The following is a 14,410-nucleotide window of genomic DNA, read 5'->3' as shown; positions in this document are numbered from 1 at the left end:
TCGTCAGCACAAGTCACGTGTTCCACCTTTGCTGATATGAAGACTTGTTACTCTGCAGCTGTCCTTTCAGGAAGAATCGACCTATTTCTGGATTGTATTTAATTATTCTTCAACCAGTTTTCTCAGTTACTCCGTCAGCAAAATAGAATTAAAAACATCTGGACCTCCATATCCCCAAGAAATATTGATGAGGTTGGCTCCTCAAAAGAAAAGCCTTGTGCCTCCTTACACACCATGGTACATGGCGGAACCAGAAGCTGACTGTGTATTGAGAATCTGCAGATGCCAGGTCAACAAGGTGATTGCAGTTCAACTTTCCTAAATAATCAGTAGCTTGGACGACATTATGGGAAAAGATCCTCCTCAACATCATCATGATTTTGCAATACAGTAGAATTTTCTGTTTTGTAGAGAAGGAATTGTCAGTTTGTGCAATTAATTCTAGAAGGAATCCTGAGATATTAATTCCACTCCAAGTGAAAGCCATTGTTTTGGAGTTACAATAAAGCAGCATTTTGTTTTTATATTTTTTTTCCTTGCAAATAGCGATGAAGCTCTTAAGGAGCCCTGTGAACGCCAGGACCCCATCACTGCAGCCCTGCACAGGGGTGCGCTCTCACACTCTTGTCGACAGAAGACGAAGCGGGGTCCCTGTCTGCCTGCCGCAGGTCACCGCTTGTGGAGAGGAGGCTGGACTGGACCCACGCCCCCTGCCTGCAGACCGCGCTCTGCCCTCTTGTGTGCGCCCGCCCTGGAGGGCAGCCATGCCTGAAGTCGTGGGTTTGTCCAGTCTCTAACTTGTTTTACAGAATCAGGTTGGAGTGTGTCTTTTTCAGAAGTTTCGCCCAGAACTAATTTTTTTAAGATCAAAATAGTCATTCTGCATAATAATTCGACTTTTACATTTGGAAGTACGATGCTATAGTAGATGTTTAGCATATGTTTCATAAGCTTCGGTAAATTTCCTCCTTCTGTCCTCTGGTTTTTGTCTGGGGGGTGTCGGGGGTGTGTGTGTGTGTGTACACGTATGAAGAATATGTGTATGAAGAAACTGAAGGGCAGTTTTAAATTTCACTTTTGAAGCAGACTGATCAGCAATTACAGAGAACAGAACAATGACAGAAATGGAAAAACAATGAAAGAAAACTAATTAACTTAACCTTTTTTTAGAATAACTTGACTGAACATAGCCCTCGGGCCGTTGGGCTCTCAGGCGCCCGGGCCTGTGCTGCCCTCTGTCTCTCCTGGAAGGTGCGAGGCAGGTGCAGCCGCAGCAGCGCCCACACGCGTGTCTCACTAAATGCCTTTCCCTCCCCCATCTGGTTTCAGGTGTCAGAAACTACTTAAAAGAAGCATTGGTGAATATAATTGCTGTGCATGCAGAGGTAAGCCGTCCTTAGCTATTCCTGAGGGACGTGGGTAACTGGAGAAAAGAAGAGGAGGCCAGTTCGATGGGTTTTATGGTGGTCTTTTTCCCTTAGAATGTATCTTTGGTGTAAATAAAATACAACTCTGGTTTCAGCGCACACACGTGTGTGTTTTATCTGTGAGAGAGTCTTTTTCTGAAATAGGGTATGTTTTTTTCTCATAATTAAAACTAAACTCATGAATATTTGAAAGGTAAAGAGAAGAGAGATTGAAAGGATGTTTTTCCCTAACTTGGAAAAGTCCCTGCCCTGTTTTTAACCAGCGTACAAATGAGCGCTGACACCTTAGTCTCGCAGCTGTGGGGTGTGTTGGAAAGAAGTTCGGTGGTGGCCTCCTCTCAGCGGCTCACAGAGGTGCCCCTGGACGTTGGTGCTGCTGGTCACACCCAGCCTGCCCTCCCATGGCACTTCCTGCTTAGCGTCCCACCGTTGTCCCTGCTGTGACTGCCTTTGTAATTCCGCAGTCTTGGACTTTCAGGTTGGCTGCGGCCAGTGGACTGTTGTCCACCAGATGAAATGGGCCCAGCAAAGAAGTTCTCAGTAGAAGATTTCAGGCGCAGCTGACCGCTGCTCGAGAACCTTCTGAGTGTCTGCGTCTGGGGCAGGTGCATGGGGGGTGTCAGGTTACGTCACCCTCCACACGCGCACGTGCTGCCTGGGTTACCAAGGTGAACTGGAGAAATGTGGGTCATTAAGGCTGAAGCAAGCAGAGGACGCAGATTGCAGCCTCCACCTGGCTCAGAGTCTGAAGCAGCCAGAGCAGAAAGCAGAGTGGGGTGTCTTGTAATTTCCATTTCCTCGTGAGGCAGAGCATACATGTTTCTCCATAAAGTAAAGTTTCTATGTGATTTGACTCAGGCAGGAATTTACCATGCACATCTTTTTATGATGAGTGATATACTTTCAACCCTGATTTTATCAAAGACATATAAAAACACTTTTTTATTAGGTTTAGCTTCCGATAAAGTTAGAGTGCAACATTAAATCATCAGGCAGTGGAGACATTTCCGTCGTAGGTGGGCAGGTGGTAATCAGAGGAGCTGCAGAATATGTGGGCATTTTAGTGATGATGGTGATTCCCACTGAGGCAGCTTTGATTAACGTCCACTGTCGGTCGATAACCATGACGTTGTTTGTATTAGGCTTTTCAAGGCCCTTTTGAATATATCCCAGTGGCTGAAAGCAGAATTTTGTAGTTAACATTTACTATTTACTATTCCCACATGATCTTAACTTGCCCCAAATTTTCTTCAGTACTCAGGTTATGTTTGGGTTGACCCAAAGTTTTAATACTAGTGATTGAATCTGAAAAAAGGAAAAGCGAAAAAGAAAATACGATTTAGTTTAACTTACAAATCAGGATAGTAATATGTTTCACCAAATGTCCAAACTGTTAGTTTGAAAATATCAAAATTCAAAGCTTGAAAACAATGTTTTTGTCAAATGAAAGGAAATATATATATTTAATTCAGCAAAGAGTAAAATCGGGAACTCTGTTGGCCAATACAGAATAATGTATCCAGTATGAAGTAGCATTTGTTTTGACCCAAGGAGAGTCTGACCCAGTATGTTTCTATAATTTCCTCTTTAGAAATCGTATTTCTTGTTGTGAAAAGGGTAGAGGAGGAAGAAATCTTTAAAACTATTTCAGTTTGTCACCATCAACAATACCTTTCAAAACTACGTTCGCCAATATTTTTTAAGAGGAATGTTTTTTGTCACGAATCAGTGAATACAGCTTGTGTGCAAGCCCGTGTCTGCCTTTCCTTCGTTAATTCTGATCCTGCAGAAATAGAGCTTAGGAGACCTGGGGGTTGTTTTGCTACGTGCATCCCTTTGTTTTTAACAAGTTCTGGTCAAGGAAAGTCCTCGTAATGCATCGTTTCTTCTTATTTTCAACCTTCTATCAGGTGTTCACTATTTCCAAAGACCTGGTGCCTCGGGTGCTGTCCAGGGTGGTGGAAGCAGTTTCTGAAGAGCTGAGTAGGCTGATGCAGTGCGTCTCATCCTTCAGCAAAAACGGAGCATTGCAGGTACCACAGCCGCTCAGTTCTGTGTTTAACTTAGTTGTTTGAAAACACAGAGATGTGTTTTCAGTCATCAGTCTCAGGAGGTCCAGACAGGCTTCGTGTTTTTCTGTGGATCTGCTGGTTGGAGAGCTACATGGTCTCCTGTGTGAGCCATATCCAGGATGTCGACAGTTCCAGAGTTCCTGTCCTTTTAGAGTACAATGACTCTTGTGAAACTATCTGAATGCAGATTCCTTCTGAAGTTCTGTGATTTTTTCTGTTTTACAGTTGTCTTCACCACATTCAATTTAACAGGAAATTTTTAGAAACTTCCTTGTAAATAGTCTTTCCAAAGCATTCAATGCAGTTTGCATAGAAACAACAAATAACTGGTTTTTTTCTACTCATATTCCATTGGTTTATGTTGTATTTACTTAAATTACGTAATTACAATAGCAAAGGTGACTTCTGTAAGTCAGGTGAGCCTTGGTTTGCCTGTAGCCAGATCAGTAGGAACCAGGGTGTGCAGGCCTATTGGGGCGTGAGCCCCCCTGTAGGACCTCATGCCCAAGGGCATTGTGAGGGTGTCTCCTTAAAGTACCAGAAGTTTTGCTTCTAGTAATGGCTGAGGACCTCCTATCAGGCCAACCCCCTACAGATAACAACTGTAATCCTGAATAATATATAAAAATAAAAAATGTAAAAACAAAAACCTGAAGACTCTAGAGAGTGAACATGAGTGGCTGATTCTGGAAGAAATGGCACACGGGTGAATTCCTCACTTTTTATGGATTTTGGCCTGAATGCAGGCCCAGGGGAAACTAAAACTGCACAAAACCTGTTGTCTTTCCGTTTAGAAGAATAGGCTTCAGGGCAGCCACAACTACAGGAAAGCAAGGGAGGTGTCCCAGGGAGCAGAAAGCAGGAGCCGTAAGTTCTGTGTATACACTGCCTGGGTCTCTAGTTGGCCCCTAAACCACACGCCTGGTCAAACTCCACTCCAGCCCACATAGGGCAAGAACCGAAGTAAGAACTGAAAAGCTGCCCCAGAGCCGAGAGTTTACAGTTTGAGTCCAGATACGTTTATTGCTTGTTAAAATAAACAAAAATCAGCTCTTCAGAAGCATATTATAGAACCCAGAATCTTCTCAAGATAACATTCACAGTGTCCAGGATACAATCCAAATTTAGTTGAAATGCACAAGTAAAACAAAACAGGAAAACATGACCCATTCTCAATAGAAAAGACAATCAACTGAGACCAGCCCTGAGATGACCCAGTTGTTAGAAATCAGACAAGGATTTTAAAGCAGCTGTGTTCAGTGATGTAAAGGAGACTATGCTCCTAATGAATGAACAGACAGGGAATCTCAGCAGAAAAACAGGAGCCCTAAAATAGGAACTAAGTAGAAATTCTGGAGTAGAAAAGTATAATACATTAATATTTTAAAATATACTTGATGGTAATAACAGCAGGATAGAGAGGACAAAAGAAAAAAATCAGTGAATGTGTAGACCAAACATCAGTTATCCAATATGAAGAACAGAGAGAAGAATAATTGGGAGAAAATAAACAGAGCTCTAGGGACCCTGGGACATGTGATTCCATGTCCAATCAGCAGGTGAAGGATGGTCCACATCATTAGTTATTTGAGACGTGAAAACTGACACAACAGTGAGTTCCCATCCAGCAGGAAGAAGAAAATTAAAGACTGAAAACACCCAGTTTTGGCAAGACTGTAGAGAAACGAGTTCTCACGCATTGGCAGGAGTGTGAAATAGTACCGCTGCTTTGGGAAAAGTTCTTGCAGTTTCTTTAAAAACTAAGTATACACTTACCCAGCCGAACACCGCAAACAGCCCAGGTGTCCATCAATAGGGTAAACAAAAAGATGGTGGATCCATAAAACAATTACCGTTCAGCGTCAGGGAAGCCACGTGAAGGGGGCCTTGTACTGGATGGATATCATTTTCGTGGCGAAAACCCCAGGACGACGCTGTCCCCTGGGTGGTTGACACCAGTGGGGGAGCTGAGGGGGCTCTGCAGGCGGTGGTCCTACCCCTCGGGATGGTTCCCGCGCACAGCGTGTGCAGCAGCCCGAACTCACCACATGTGCACTCGGAGATTTGTCCATTGTGCAGTGTGTAAGTTTTAACTCAAAGAATCGAAAAAGTTGCAACAGCCTGCTCCAGGCAGTGACGCCTGTGGCAGATGCGTGTGCTGTGGAGAACGTTGGTGGCGGAGTCTGTGCTGCACAGGTGCTCGCTGTAAAGTTCTCCCAGAGTCTCTGCACTTGAAAAAGTTCACACAGAAACGCAGGGTGAAAGGGATTGAGCATGTGTGTTGACCTGGCAAGCTGGCGAGGGGAAAATCCGTCACAGAAACTTCATAATATTTCCATGATCATGGCTGTTCTAAGAGTTGTGCAGGAGGAGATCAGTAACAGGAATTGTGTATGTGAAGATGAATTAAAAGGAAGTTGGCAGTAGCTGCTTTGGGCCTAGGCGGTCCTGGAATTACAACAAAAAGCTCACCTCCCTGCAGATTTTTTCTGCAGCCCATTTAGCTGATGACTGAGTTCCTCTCGCCGGAGGGTCAGCAGGAATGGGCAGAAAGAGACGTCGGAACCAGCTGGAGGCCCGGCCTCCTGTGCTTTGTGCCTCCTGGAGACTGGCGTCAGTTGTGTTGTGAAACGTTGGCCACTGCCGTTGGGGATGCCTGTGTGTGACCTCCCCCTGATCAGATGGCACTGCGAGGCCCGCGTGAAGGGTTGGCCCAGCCATCAGCCTCAGACCTTCCCGAGAGCCGCCGGCAGGGGCGTTTTCTGGCAAACGGTGCATGTGTTTTGTATAAGTAATCACAGCTTTTACAATTGGCATAATTCATAGGTTAATTCCTTATCACTTTGTTTGAATAAAATTTCTAGCAGATACTAGTTTTACAGTGATTTAATCCTTCTCCTAAAATATTCAGCCGAAAGTTCTACCTTGTTTTTTCTCTTTGATATTTTCCTTGTAGGTTCGTTTTTATATACACTAGAATATAAACAAGAGAGACAAATTGTCATATCTACACTTTCTCGTTACAAACTGTTTCAGGCTTCTAAACCCCTGAAAAATGAAACCAAACAATTGCTTTCCAAACTGAACATTTCACTGAACGTACTGTATCTTATGTAAGTCAGTTTTTATCTTGATTGGTTACTTTAAACACTAGCCATGTCTTTCATTGTTGTTTGTGTTTTGTGCACACCTAGAGGTGAGGGCCCTGTCTTTGAAACAGTCTCCTGGGCAGCGCGCACACTGCGGTACCTGAGGTGAAGGAGGGTGTCCTCGCTGGGGGCCCTAGGGCTCTGAGGGCAGCAAGCTGTATGCAGAGCACACCCTCTCCACCCTTGCCAAGAGGTAGAAGCATTAGGTTAGCCTGTTTTTTCTTAAAAGTCTTACGCAGATGAAATTCATTTGCCGTACCGTGTGTCTGCAAGATAAAAAGAGTACAATTCAGTGGATTTTCTTCTGCTGTGTTCACAGAGTTGTGCAGTCCGTCACCACAATCCACTGTGGAATGCTGCATCACCCCAGAGAGAAACCTCAGCCCCGTTAGCGGTCACCGTCCACGTCCCTCCCAGCCCCCACCCCAGCCACTGACAAGCACCTGTCTGCTTTCTGTCTCTGGTTTGCCTCTTCTGAAAATTTCATATAAGTGGGGTCATAGAATATGGCTTTTTGTGACTGGCTTCTTTCACTGAGCATAATCCTTGCAAGGTTCGTCCCTGTTGCAGCCTGTGTCATGCCTTGTTGTGGCTGAACAACGTTCCATTGTATCGATATGCCACATTTTATTTGTTCACTCATCATTTGATGGACATTTGGGTTTGCACTTTTTGGCTGATACAAAGAAAGGTTCTGTGAACACTTGTGTACAAGTTTTCTGTGGACACGTGTTCTCATTTCTCTTGGGGATACACCCGGGACTGGAATCGCTAGGTTATATGGCTACTCTGTGTTTAGTCTTTTGATGAACTGCCAGACTGTTTTCCAAGTAGCTATACCACGTGCTTTCCTACCAGCAGTGTATGAGGTTTCCAGATTCTCCACATCCTCATCGGCACCTGTGACCGTCTGGTTGGTCGTAGCCGTCCCCATGTGTGTGAAACAGTATCTCATTCTGTGGGGTTGTCACTTTTGTGATGGTGTCCTTTGTAGCACAGAATGTTTTGATTTTGATGAAGCCCAAATTATCTAATTTTTCTTTTGTCACTTGTACTTCTATTGTCATTCCTAAGAAGGCAGGCCTAGCCTAATGTCACAGAGGTTTACTCCTGTTTTCTTCTAAGGGTTTTATAGTTTTTTCACTTACGTTTAGGTCTGTGATCCATTCTGAGTTAGTTTTTAAGGAAGGGACCCACCTTCTTTCCTTTTGAGTGTGGACATTCAGTTGTCCAGCTGTCCCTAGCACCATGTGTTGGAGAGACCATCTCTCCCACCGAATGGTCTCGGCACCTTGTTGAAAGTCAGCTGATCGTAAATGTAAGGGTTTGTTTCTGGGCACGCAGCCGTGTTCCTGTTGATCTACATGCCTGTCCATGTGCCAGTGCCACACTGTTTGGATTATGGTAGCTTTGCAGTAAGTTTTGAAATCAGAAGGTCTGAGTTTCTCCAACTGTGCTATTCCGTTTCCATATTGTTTTGTCTAGGATCAACTTGTCAAGTTTTGTTTTTAAAAAGAAAAAAGGAAAGAGAAAAGCCAGCTGTGACTTTCATAGCGCTGCCCTGAGTCTGCAGAGCTTAGCTCTGAGGTTAGCGTCGTGGAGCCTGGAAGGGCAGGGCAGGAGGCAGTGTGGCAGCCCACGTCCTTCCACCTCCTGTCAGTCTCGGGACAGTGAGACTCCACTTCCTCCCCAGAGAGACCAGGGGAGGCACTGGTTGGATGGTGACGTCTGGTGGCTGGACGGCCCTGGCACAGTCCCTACCTTTCAGAGCAGGACCCCTGCCTCCACACAGTCAGACTTGACTCTCAGACAGTTTTCAGTGAAAGGGAACTTTGTTGTGGCCCGTTTCTTTGGGCTGATTTAGAAGGTCTGCTCACTCGTAACGAGGTGCCACTGTGGCCATGGGGGTCTGCCCTGCATGGAGCAGGCTGGGGGCCGACCCTCGCCTTGTTTCTGTTTGACAGGCAACGCAGTTCCCATGGTCACCTGTCTCTTTCTCACCTCCAGGCAAGGCTTGAAATCTGCACCCTGAGGGACACCGTGGCTGCTCACCTGACGCCAGAGAGCAGGTGAGATGCTCCGTGGCCGTGCTGAGTGCTCCGAAAGCCCCTGTAATAAGGCGCGTCGTACAGGTGTGCGGTCCCAGGTGAAGGGGACCGATCACAGTGGGCGCTTGTGACTGTGGCCTCATAGTGCATGTGTGACCAGTTGTTTTGTTAAAAGCACAAACCTACAGTAAGCCAAGGACTCCAGAGACTGCTTCTTTGTAGCACAGAAGGAAAAAAGGTTTAATGTAATTTCATGTTTCTCATTCACTGAGGTAAGTCTTAGTCTCATGAGCGGTGTAGCAGAGCACTGCCTACTTCTTTTGAAAAGGAGAAAATAAGAATTGAGTCAGTCTATTCATCACAGACTCTGAAGGACAGTTCAAGCATCATGAGTATCAGCATAAGAGGAAGACCTTGTGGTTTCTCTGCAAAATTTTGTAGTGGAAATTTGGTGATAATTTTTAGCTGTTTTGAATGAAAGTCAGGATTTCCTATCATTGAAACATCAGTAGGTGAACTGAAACAGCACTACCTACAGAAGATTGTTTACCCCATTGGCAGTATTGCCTGGGAAGTGTTGGGTCCACAGGGAAACTGCTTAAACACGATGGGCGATGTACTTAACCGTTCATTTCCAGTGTGCTCGTGCCGTCATCCTGGCTGTCATTGCTACAGCTGAAAAGACTTTTCCATTTTTTCCTAACACGTGAGGTTATTAGCCTCTTACTTCTGTTCTGGAGGCTGAGCGGGAGCCTTTCTGGTTGGTTCCCACCACTGCCGCTCTGCACCAAGTGCTGAGTGATGGACACCAGAAAGCGCCCGCCCAGGACCCGTGGGCGAGGTGCTCTGCATGAGGGCGGACCTGTGTGTTCTTTCCCACTGGCTTGACCTTTCGTAGCCCAGCTTCCTCATCTGTGACAGGAAGATAATAATACTTTCTAGGCAAAGTTTTGGGGGAATTAAATGAGAAACTATGTCAAGCCACCCACTGAACTCTTGGTGGGGTCATCTTCATCCTCTTCTTCACGGTCGTGATGTAAAAATAAAGAGCAGTGGCCTCACATTTCTCTTCACCGAATGAGAAGAGGTTTACAGGAAACCAGGTGACAGTGGAGGCGGCGGTAGAGACTTCTCTCCACGTCAGGGAAGAGGACTAAGTGCCCACAAGCTGTGACCTGTCCCCACCGCCCCCCCATACCTGCCCCACCAGGAACAGCTGAGCACCCTGCCAGTTTCTGGGGCCCTGTTGGTACTTTGCTGTCTCTCTGTGTGTTGCTCTGATACCTGCCCCTAGTTTGAGAAACATCGCTCAAAAGTTTATTTCCTGGTCCACTGATGCAGACGTTTTTACAAAAAGAAAAAAATCAAAGGCCACTTTGAAAAAATAATTACATTTATTTCTTTACTTTAGTCAATAGTCATAAACCAAAAAGAGATGAGAAGAACTGTTCCTTAGTAAACAATAGAAGTTATTACCAAATAATCACCCCTAAAATGCTTTTCATTTGATTTAGTAACTTTTCTGGTACTTTCTACTTTAAAAAGTTAAACATACCAAATTGGTGGTTTTTAAATCCACTCCCTTTTCCGTATTTCATGAAATGAAATGATGTTGAATTACACACACACACACACCCCTCTCCATTATCATACAAATTTTAAATATGATAACAGCTAAATCCTCTTAAGACATGTTCAGTTATTATAAGAGGTTGGCTGGAAATCAGGCCCTGCACGGGTCAAGTCTAGAAATACCCGCTTTGTATACTGTTGCACAAGATCATCCCTGTTTCTACTTAGCCCTCTTCCTCCCTTACCAGCTGTTTCATCTATGTACTTCAGCTTTGTTTTGAAAGTAAAGACCTCCTTAAATTTAATGACTCCACACCAGGCTCTCACCTATCACGAGGAGTAGCACCCTTGTGTAAAAATCAGCTTCTCCTTTGCTTTTCAAGTCATGTTTTATTTGCTGGTTGAATTCTTCTGGCCCTGCTCCTACAAACCCTCACTTTCACTTTCACTTTTCCCCCTGCTTCTACTGGCTGCCCGGCCTGTATGTTTCTCTGTATGTAAGACGCACTTTTTCTGACATTCCTCTTCCCGGTGGGGCCGCCGTGTCCCTGCCTGGGATGCTGTCTGTCTTCCAGATCCAGTTTCAAGCAGGCCCTGGAAGCCCTGCCGCAGCTCTCGAGCGGAGCGGACAGAAAGTAAGTCTGGGTGCTGGTCTCAGGGACCCAAACTCCTCCTCTTCAGGTGGAGACTTGGCCTTGAGGAAGGCGGTACTCGGTGGCCCTCAGGTACGCGTTGTGTTAGCTTGTCTCCCACGCGACAGAAGGTGGTAAAACCTGGGTTTTATGACGATTCAGAAATTGGTTCCTTTATTGTTTTAAGTGACCGTACCAGTCCCTTTTGACTCACTCAGTAAACTATATTATTATCTGAAATTTTTAAGGAAATACTTCAAGAAACATAAAAGAGAGGACAGCATAGTAAAATGTAGGACTCAATGATTTTTTCCTTCCAGTAGGTCAGCAGTGTACATTTTGTGCTCTGTATAATATGCAGTATTAAGACTAAATTTGTAGACATGACATAATAAAGTTATATACGTTTTGCTAATATTGTATTAATGGTCTCAGCCTGACCTCAAACTTTGCTACTCACATAACAGGAAATTCTGACCCGAGACAAAGTCTAGGCCAGGCAAAGGTCATGAGTGCCCAGCCTCCCCTCACCTGAGACAGCGGAAACACCGCCGGCCTGGGCCCCTGCCCCAGCCCGGCCAAGGTCCGCCCACCCTTGCAGTTGGCTGACACGGCAGACAGTTACGGAGCCCTGACTGCATGACGCCCTCGGTGTGACCTGGGACAGCATAGAGGGTGTTGTGGACACTCAGAGGGCAGAGGGAGCCCGTGGGGATGTGGACGGGGCCGGGAGAACGGGCGGCAGACCCTCCTAGGTTCCTGCTCCTCTCACTGACCACATGGTTCAAACCCTGTTCATCCCTTTAGCGTAAACATAATGAAAGATTAAAGCAACCACGTATCGTTAACATGTGCGACTAGTGCTCGCTAGTCTCAAGAGACCAGTGCTTCTGAGGGAGTCAGGAGCAGCAGACACCCCTGTGAAGGCCGGTACGGGGGCTGTTGCAGATCGGCGGGGAGCGCCATTAAGCCAGGAAGTAGTCTCTTGACCCCAGTAAGCTCATTTCTTGGCTGCTTCCTCTGAGCCAGATGAGCAGTAAGGTCCCTTGTGGCCCCAAAATGATGTGGCTCTGCCAGGCCAGCACAGGGGCCAGGCGGGTTATTGCTGGGGTTGGGACTGACCCTGGGTGTTCCCGTGCTTAATTCACCCCTTCAGTCCCCTTCTCCAGTGTTAAAGGCAGAAATGCAAAATAAGAGGAACAGAAAACAGACCAATAGTTGCCAGGGGGTGGGGTGAGGGCAAAGGTGACGATGGACGGGTAGCACAGGCGGATTTGGAGGTGACGGGACCGCTCTGCCCCGACGGCGGGGGTCGTGAGGCTGCCGCGGTGCATGTAGCAACGGGCACGGAACTGATGCCAAAAAGAGTACATTTCAGTGTATGTGAAGTGTTTAAAATTAGAGGCTCAAATACCCAAACATCAGTCTGTTTGGGGGAGGCATGTAACTATAACTAATCTAGGGGAAGGGGACAGAAGGGCGATTTTATGTATAAAGGTGAACACGTCTGTACGTATATGTTCCTTTCAGCTAGCTTCTTTGGTCGGCTTATTTCTGTCATCGGGTCCAGAATCCACAGATAAATGACTTTCCTGGCCCAGGGAGGCACTGTGGTGCGGGGCGTGTGGGGGGCCGGACCGGGCGAGCGTGTCTGGGTCCTGCCCGCCGCCCCGCCCGTGGCTGTCAGCGCCTCTCCCCACAGGCTGCTGGAGTGGCTGCTGAGCCGGGTCAGGAGCAGCGTGCACCTGCAGCTGGCCTGCTTCCAGGCCCCGCCTCCGCCTGCCGTGAGGACGCAGGTGCCTTCCAGATGACGCGCTCCCCCGAGCGCCCACAGGTATATCTGGGCGGAAAGCACCCGTTAGGCTTGCGATCTCTCTCTCTTTCCTTTCCCCTGAATTGGTAGCTTAGGAAGATGTTGGTATATGTTTTATTTCAGCCAAAATGACCTGATGTAAAATGTCCAAGCAGCATTTGCTTTGTCGCTTTTATTACATTAGGCCCCGTATGACTTTAAAATACCTTTTTAAAACACAGAGCTTTCTCTCGTAGCTGCATGCTGCATGGTGAAGGCTGCGGAAGACGGGGTGGCTCAGGCCTACACCGAAGCATCTTCCGGGGCCTCCTGCAGCTTCCAGGGCACATGGGGCAGCGACGAGAGATTCATCAGGAAGTTACATGCGAGCATCTGGAGCTTCAGCTGTCCTAAACTGTGCATCTGTGCTTAAAACCTTTATTTCATATAGGTGGCTCCCGATTCAAGTAGACTTTTAGAAACACGTGTGGTCTGAATAAAAAGGTGTTACGTTTGGGGTGTGCTTTTTGTGGTCCTCCATCCGTGAGTTAACTGCTGCCGATTTCTATGTTCATAGCGCTCGTGACATCGGGCCTCTTTTGTGTGACTCGCCCTGAACCTGATGTGGGCTTCACGGCATCGTGCCTCCTGCCCCAGGACCCCCTTGCACGCGTGGGGAGCGGCGGGCCCCGGCGCCTCGCCCACGCCATCCCTCTGGCACCTTCCGCGCCACTTCTAGCCCCTCGGGTGGCCTGCTCGGTGGCCGCGGGGGCTCTGCTCTGGTGGCATCTGTGTCACCAGGTGTGGGAGCTGCCGCTGACACCGTTACCAGAGCAGGTCAGGCTGCCGTGACCTTCAGAGTCAGCTTCCCCGACCTGACTTTGTCACACCGTTTGCTTCAGAAAACTGAGTCAGGCAGGGTTTTAGATTTTTCCAGGGATGTCACAGAATCCCCTTTTCAACGCTGGCATTAAGGTCTGTATTAATACGGGGAACTCTGCAGTCTGGCAGTGTCCATCGTCTGAAGTAAGTCCCTGTTGTGTTTGTGCATCCGGTGTTGGGGGGGTGGGGCGTGGCAACTAGAAGGGAAAGTTTCACCTTCTACAGATGTGCTGGGTAAAGCTTATTAAGAAATATACGGACTGTTGGGGCTTCCCTGGTGGCGCAGTGGTTGAGAATCTGCCTGCTAATGCAGGGGACACGGGTTCGAGCCCTGGTCTGGGAGGATCCCACATGCCGCGGAGTGGCTGGGCCCGTGAGCCACAACTACTGAGCCTGCGCGTCTGGAGCCTGTGCCCCGCAACGGGAGGGGCCGTGATAGTGAGAGGCCCGCGCACCGCGATGGAGAGTGGCCCCCGCTTGCCGCAACTGGAGAAAGCCCTCGCACGAACCGAAGACCCAACACAGCCAAAAATAAATAAATAAATAAATAAAGTAGTAGCTATAAAACGCAGCTTTCTTTAAAAAAAAAAAAAAAAAAAAAAAAAAACACATACATGCAATTAGCCAATAGGCACATAAATAGTATCTCTAGTAAATCAAGAAGTATAAACCAAAGCAATGAGATAATTTATTAAAAAAAAAAAAAAAAAAAAAGAAATATACGGACTGTCGTCTGTCCTAAGCATGTTAATAACCACTGTATCTACCACAGCTGAGAACTAAGTTACAAAACTGCAGTCCTGAGTGTTTGTGTTATTTTAAATATCTGATGCAGA

At 46.8% G+C, this 14,410-nt stretch overlaps 1 protein-coding gene across 1 annotated transcript in view; it reads left to right on the top strand.

The window, feature by feature from the left end:
* The window catches only part of EXOC2 (exocyst complex component 2), a 156,064-nt gene extending 142,858 nt beyond the window's left edge, over positions 1–13,206 (top strand). The window contains exons 24-29 of the mRNA XM_059937762.1: positions 1,330–1,385; positions 3,338–3,460; positions 8,656–8,717; positions 10,844–10,903; positions 12,603–12,734; positions 12,950–13,206. Coding sequence (XP_059793745.1) covers positions 1,330–1,385; positions 3,338–3,460; positions 8,656–8,717; positions 10,844–10,903; positions 12,603–12,711 — 410 coding nt within the window. The 3' untranslated portion in view covers positions 12,712–12,734; positions 12,950–13,206. The remainder of the gene's footprint in view (positions 1–1,329; positions 1,386–3,337; positions 3,461–8,655; positions 8,718–10,843; positions 10,904–12,602; positions 12,735–12,949) is intronic.
* Positions 13,207–14,410: the final 1,204 nt, after the last annotated feature.

This window comes from Balaenoptera ricei, chromosome 11 (genome assembly GCF_028023285.1).
Source record: "Balaenoptera ricei isolate mBalRic1 chromosome 11, mBalRic1.hap2, whole genome shotgun sequence".
NCBI lineage: Eukaryota > Metazoa > Chordata > Mammalia > Artiodactyla > Balaenopteridae > Balaenoptera > Balaenoptera ricei.
The sequence above is the reverse complement of the archived record's forward strand: the minus strand, read 5'-3'. Positions and strand labels throughout refer to the sequence as shown.